Here is a 7019-nt window from a genome sequence, read left to right on the forward strand (position 1 = left end):
CTTTTTTCAATTTTATTCACATTATTATACAAACAATCTGTAATCACTCTCTGTGTTTTCTTTTTTGTTGTTGTGAACGAAAAAGGTTTAGAAATGGCCGGAAAAGGTGAAGGACCGGCGATAGGAATTGATCTCGGAACGACCTATTCATGTGTAGGTATATGGCAGCATGATCGTGTTGAGATTATAGCTAATGATCAAGGAAACAGGACTACACCGTCGTATGTGGCGTTTACTGATACGGAGCGTCTGATAGGAGATGCTGCGAAGAATCAAGTTGCAATGAACCCTACCAATACTGTTTTTGGTAAGCCTTGCAATTTTATGATTTGGCATTTTATATTTACGATTCTCTCTTTTGTTTAGTTTTCGAGATAGGATTTTGAGTTTATGTGCAGTATTCGAACTAGGAATTTGAGTTTATTCGAGCTAGGATTCTGAGTTTATATGCAGTATTCGAGTTAGGAATTTGAGTTTATGTGCAGTATTCGAGCTAGATTTCGAGTTTATATGAGTATTCGAGCTAGAAATTTGAGTTTATGTATTTTGAATTTGAGTGAAGGTAGCTTTGACTTCTCAATTAATCATTTATACACATTGAGCTAGATTTTTGAAAGCATACCTACTCCGCCCCTGTATCATAAATACCATTATACTGAGAGTGTGACTTAGCTCTAGTAAGTGGAATTTAACAAATTCATCAAGCCTTGTACATATGACGCTTAAATTATCGGTGATTAGCTATATTTTTGTTCCTGATTTGTATCTCTGCAGTATCAACTTACGGTCTGTTGATCTCGTATTTGTAGCTCCGCCCCTGGTTTTTGTTAGTTCATAGTAGTACCATAGTAATTATGAGTTTTAACTTAGCTTGAAGAAGTGGAATCTGTCGAATTTAAAACTGTCTCCCCTCTAATATCTTATTGTTCTTGGTTCAATTCTTATACTGCTTAATTTAAAGTCGATCATAGATAGTTGTAGTTTGTGGAATTTAGATCTACTTTTTGGTGAATTGTTTTTTAGGGATATATGGCTACAATTCTTTATGCTAAAACTCTTCAATATTTGATTGCAGATGCCAAGCGATTAATTGGTAGGAGATTCAGTGACCCATCGGTACAAAGTGACATGAAGCTTTGGCCTTTTAAGGTCATCCCAGGACCTGCTGACAAGCCTATGATTGTTGTCAATTACAAAGGTGAAGAGAAACAATTCTCTGCTGAAGAGATCTCCTCCATGGTTCTTATTAAGATGAAGGAGATTGCAGAGGCTTTTCTTGGAACAACAATAAAGAATGCTGTTGTTACTGTGCCTGCTTACTTCAATGACTCACAACGTCAGGCTACTAAGGATGCTGGAATTATTTCTGGCCTCAACGTTATGCGTATTATCAATGAGCCTACTGCTGCTGCAATTGCATATGGACTTGATAAGAAATCAAGCAGTACAGGGGAGAAGAATGTGCTTATTTTTGACTTGGGTGGTGGTACATTTGATGTCTCACTTCTTACCATTGAAGAAGGTATTTTTGAAGTGAAAGCTACTGCTGGTGATACTCATCTTGGTGGAGAAGATTTTGACAACAGGATGGTTAATCACTTTGTTCAAGAATTCAAGAGGAAGCACAAAAAGGACATTAGTGGGAATCCTAGAGCTCTTAGGAGATTAAGGACTGCATGTGAAAGGGCAAAAAGAACACTCTCATCAACTGCTCAGACTACGATCGAGATTGATTCTCTTTATGAGGGAATTGATTTCTATACAACCATTACTCGTGCTCGATTTGAGGAGCTTAACATGGATCTTTTCAGAAAGTGTATGGAGCCTGTTGAGAAGTGTTTGAGGGATGCTAAAATGGACAAGAGTGGTGTTCATGAAATTGTTCTTGTTGGTGGCTCTACCAGAATTCCAAAGGTGCAACAATTGTTGCAGGACTTCTTTAATGGGAAGGAACTCTGTAAGAGCATCAACCCGGACGAGGCTGTTGCCTATGGTGCCGCTGTGCAAGCTGCAATCTTGAGTGGTGAAGGGAATGAAAAAGTTCAGGATCTATTGCTATTGGATGTTACCCCTCTCTCCCTTGGTCTGGAGACTGCTGGAGGAGTTATGACCACCTTGATTCCGAGGAACACCACAATCCCAACTAAGAAAGAGCAGGTGTTTTCAACGTACTCCGACAATCAACCTGGTGTCTTGATTCAAGTTTATGAAGGTGAAAGAGCTCGGACTAGAGATAACAACTTGCTAGGTAAATTTGAACTCACTGGCATTCCTCCAGCACCAAGAGGTGTCCCCCAAATCACTGTATGCTTCGACATTGACGCGAATGGTATTTTAAATGTCTCTGCTGAGGATAAAACAACTGGACAGAAAAACAAGATTACCATCACAAACGACAAAGGAAGATTGTCCAAGGAAGAGATTGAAAAAATGGTTCAAGAAGCCGAAAAGTACAAAGCTGAAGATGAAGAGCACAAGAAGAAAGTGGAAGCCAAGAATGCCTTGGAAAATTATGCCTACAACATGAGGAACACCATCAAGGATGAGAAGATCGCTTCAAAACTTTCTCCTGATGAGAAGAAGAAGATAGAGGATTCGGTTGAGCAAGCAATTCAATGGCTTGATGGAAATCAACTTGCGGAGGCTGACGAGTTTGAGGACAAGATGAAGGAGCTTGAGAGCATATGCAACCCCATTATCGCAAAGATGTACCAGGGTGGTGCTGGTGGTCCTGACATGGCTGGTGGCATGGATGAAGATGGCCCTTCAGCTGGTGCTAGCAGTACTGGTGCAGGCCCTAAGATTGAAGAAGTCGATTAAGCTCCACATTATGATGGAGTCTATTTCTAAGTAGTAGTAATAAGATATAGTATAGTTATGTAAACTTGTTTTGTGTATGTGTTGTTATATCCTTGATATTTCATCGTGTCAAGTCTTTTTCAGTTTGTGTTTTACATTTGCTCTGTGCCAGTTCATGAATTTTATGCAACTTCTCTATCATGTTGATCATTTTATGTCTTTTAAGCTTTTCTTTAAAGACTTCCATACGTCTCTAAATTTCGTATATACTGCAGCCAGAAAGTATTAGACCAATTTTGAATACAAACAAACGACTTGAAACTCAATGGACATTCTTAAAAAGTCATCTTCCCTCTTTTTAAGTTGAGAAAGAGAGAATGGTGCTCGATTGAATGAACATTGTCTGTTGGAGGTGGCTTTTGAAGTTTCCTTTAGCAGAAGCTGACACACACAAAAATTTAAGAAAAATTTCATATCAATCATTCAACATCTGAAAGTTTTAAGAAAAATTCAAATGGATAAAAGAATAATTAAAACATAAGCGAGGAAGTTGTTTCAAATAGATTATGTTATATTATAAAATTATAATTTTCGGATTATAATCCTACCATTAATTTCTCACCTGTACCGATCAGTTTTACATACCGAAACCACTAGTACCCAAATTCGACAACTAGCACCCAAATTCGACTTTAATTGTTTGATTAACTGATTAAATTATTTCGAAATTATATTTATATCACTTGAGAAGTGGGGATAAAACAATTTCAAGGATTAGGCTTGAGATCAAATTTATATTATGATACAATATAAATTTCATTTCAAATTTAATTTTGAGATATCCCACAAAATAGCCAAAGTTGCAAGGATATCAAACCCTTCTTATCACAGATAACTAATAAATCGGAAATGCTAAATCAATAGGAGTGCCAGAACTGATAGGAGTTGCTCTATGAAGTGTTTGACAGAAAGGCATGGGCGACTCGAGCACATAGTTGCCTATAGCAAAAAAAATTCGAACAGAAACCTTAAACATATAAAAATAACTTTTTTTTGATACAGTAATTGTTTGGTTGGAAACAAGTTATTTCGGAATAACTTATTCCATCACTATAGTATAAATGGTAGGATAAATAATTCAAGGACTACTTAATACCTCCAACTAAATGCAGGATAAGCATTTTGTCTTGTATTATTATACCTTATAACTCACGACGACTCCTAAACACAAAAAGTTGGTGTGCATTGCTGCAGTTCGAATTATCTTGATAACCAGTGAACAACTTCCTCTCAGGATATGAGGGATGGATGTATCAGAAAATGAACAATCTCAATGCAGTATCATATTAGACAGTGGTCGATAGTGCCAAACAAAAGCTTAAAGGCTGGATATGTGTAATACAGAAAACAAAACACACTGCCATTAAGAATTGAGACAGGAGATCTAAGCACAAATACCATTCAACGATAAGAAAAACAGTATGAAGTTGTTAACGATACGAATAAAAGATCAAGAGTAGCAGGAACAAAATGGTGTGGACATTGAGGGCATGCAAAATTCAGCATCTTGTGTTCTACATTTGGTTGATGAGCGGAAAGAAAAAGAATCTTTCTTGATTGAATTAGAAGAAAATATAAATATCATTTCCATTGAGGTCAGTAAATAATAGTAACTACTACCTAAGAGAGGTGAGCACCCACTGATTTCAAGCCATTGCTTCTGTCAAATCAACATATGCATGTGTGGTCCAAGGCGAGGGGCGAAGGCACACTAGAACCTCGTGCTCTTCTGGTCCTATGCGCTGCTTAGGCACATGAATTTCAAGCATAGTCCCGGTTTCATCTCCATATGCTTCTAGTTTAGCGTCTTCTGGAATGCGAGTCCTAAGAGGGATTTCCCTGACAAATTCCCCTGAAGGGCAGTGCTCAGGAGCTGGATCCGATAACTTGAAAGTCCTGTTTTGTCTTTTGATGATAGGGATACATCCAGTGCTGATACAAGATATCTTCACGATCCCGTGAGAGATGGTGTTTCTCCAAGTAACTTTGACACTTTTTAGATCCACAAAAGGCATGCTAACGAGTATCAAGAACCCAGCGTCATCTTCATAAATAGTTTTTGCAGCTGTAACTGGACCAGATGCCACTTGCATAGCACCAGAAAAATCTCTTAGCCAGGGTGGGCTAATTGGATGGATATCCGGAAGCCTCTCAGGATGTTGACTATTAGGCAAACAGCAATCATCATTGTTTCCTCGAGAAAATCCATTTTTCTTCCTCTTGTTGCAGACAGCCAAAATGTTTAGTCCTTCTCCATTTACATGGTTTGCAGATCGAGTAGATAGATTCAGACTGGATCCATTCAACAATCTTTCTGGACGGAGAATTGAGTTGCTCTTCAATGCAGGAGCTCGCTCAAGCTCAAATTCTGTATTCGGAAGACACCTCCATGACTCAAAGTCACTGGCTTCAGAAGGAATTGAAAAGTTCATGTCTCGGCCTGTAAGCTCCATCCACTTCTTTTGCTCCTCCTTATCAAGACCTGTAAGATTAGGCGACCTAACAACTTCAATTCCATGAAGGCACTGAGGGTTGGAAAGACCTCTGTAATGTTTCCTCTGCATTTTGTGAGATCGAACAAAACCTTTCTCTGCAGTGAAAGGAAAGGGACTCTCTCCCTGGCGTGAATGCCCGTTCATGTAACTCCTCAATTGCATCTTGCCAAGAGCATTTTCAGGCCTGTCCTTAAAAACCCACATGTACATATTCTCCATATCATGCTGAACAAGGAAAACATCCTGCTTCAAATCCGATTTATCATACCGAGAAACCCCATTACTCTCGCGAATAATCTTACCCTTCGACTTCTCATTCAGAGCTGGCTTAAAGTAAAAAGTGAAGAAAAACCAAGCGCCCCAAATACTATCAAGCCGTTTAGCACACTTCTTCCCAACCTTTGTGACACTAATATTCGTCTCAACCTCATAATGTTGGGGACCAAGACCTACATCTAGCATATCACACGTATCATTCCACGACGGAGGAGGAGGGCTGGGCTCGAGTGGGAGATTGATATCAGGCGGCTGTAAATGGTTAACAGTCCGGATCAACTCCCTCTCCATTTCATCATGAGAAGATGAACCGGAATCCATGGACAAGAGGGTGGACAAATGATTGCTTTCAATGGTTAAGGTTGTTAGAAGATCTTCACCCATTTTCCCCTTTGCAAGCATTTCCTATTATTCAGGGTGGTCGTAGAGGTGCTTCTAGCCCTCAACACGGGGTTCTAACCAAGTACACATGTGAAAAAGGATCTTGAAAATGCATATACATACTATAAGGAATCCACTCCCAACTAATCGATTCTAAATCCGGGATCCGCCTATTCGGAACAAAATTCCCACCACAACCAAGTAACATAAACATGACCACCTCATCCACATATCCACAAAGGATCAAACAACCCAAGATTCAAAAACCTTGAATCAAACAACTCAAGATTCAAAAACCTTCAAATTCCAGCCAAAACAGATAACCAAAGAACCATATAAACCACTTCCCAATGCATTTCAAACACACCCATAGCACAAAATTCAAAACTTTATCAAACAATACATCAAATACCCATTAAAGATTCAACCTTTCCAAGATCAAAACACCATTTCTTGATTCCAAACAAAGCCTACAATCTGTATCATTAAAAAAAAAAAACTCAAGTAAACAAAGAACCCCACAAATGAGCTGCACATAAAAAGCACAAATTTCAGTAAAGATCCAAAATGAAAATTTTCAAGAATACCTGATTCCAAAACCAGAACACCAATTCTTGATTCCAAACAAACCTACAATCTGTAACATTAAAAATACTCAAGTAAACACAGAACCCCACAAATGAATAACACATAAAAAGTACAATTTTTTCAGTAAAGATCCAAAATGAATTTTTTTCAAGAATACCTGATTCCAAAACCAGAACACCAATTCTTGATTCCAAATAAACCTACAATATGTAACATCACAAAAAATAAGAAAAAAACAGAACCCCATAAAGCAATAACACATAAAACACATAAAAATTACAAATTTCAGTAGAAAAAAATAAGTAAAGATCCAAATTTTTTTCAAGAATACCTTATAGAATGCTGTGCATCTGCAAAAAAAAAAAAAAAAAAAGTTATGGGGGGCGGTGACGTAAAAAGAGAATGAAAGAGAAAAGCGGA

The 7019-nt window shown here is 38.1% G+C and overlaps 2 protein-coding genes across 2 annotated transcripts; one reads left to right on the forward strand and one right to left on the reverse strand.

The window, feature by feature from the left end:
* On the forward strand, positions 1-3003 carry LOC129870007 (heat shock cognate 70 kDa protein 2-like). Its single transcript, XM_055944570.1, has 2 exons — positions 1-307; positions 1076-3003. Exons 1-2 carry the CDS (start codon positions 94-96, stop codon positions 2818-2820), a joined length of 1959 nt encoding a protein of 652 aa, XP_055800545.1. The 5' UTR covers positions 1-93; the 3' UTR covers positions 2821-3003.
* A 1313-nt stretch (positions 3004-4316) lies between these two features.
* Positions 4317-7019, reverse strand: LOC129870410 (uncharacterized). The gene is made up of 4 exons (XM_055945195.1): positions 6931-7019; positions 6757-6799; positions 6599-6648; positions 4317-6488 (listed from the first exon to the last, which is right to left on the reverse strand). Exon 4 carries the CDS (start codon positions 6030-6032, stop codon positions 4506-4508), a length of 1527 nt encoding a protein of 508 aa, XP_055801170.1. The 5' UTR covers positions 6033-6488; positions 6599-6648; positions 6757-6799; positions 6931-7019; the 3' UTR covers positions 4317-4505.

Source organism: Solanum dulcamara, chromosome 10, assembly GCF_947179165.1.
Source record: "Solanum dulcamara chromosome 10, daSolDulc1.2, whole genome shotgun sequence".
NCBI classification, from domain to species: domain Eukaryota; kingdom Viridiplantae; phylum Streptophyta; class Magnoliopsida; order Solanales; family Solanaceae; genus Solanum; species Solanum dulcamara.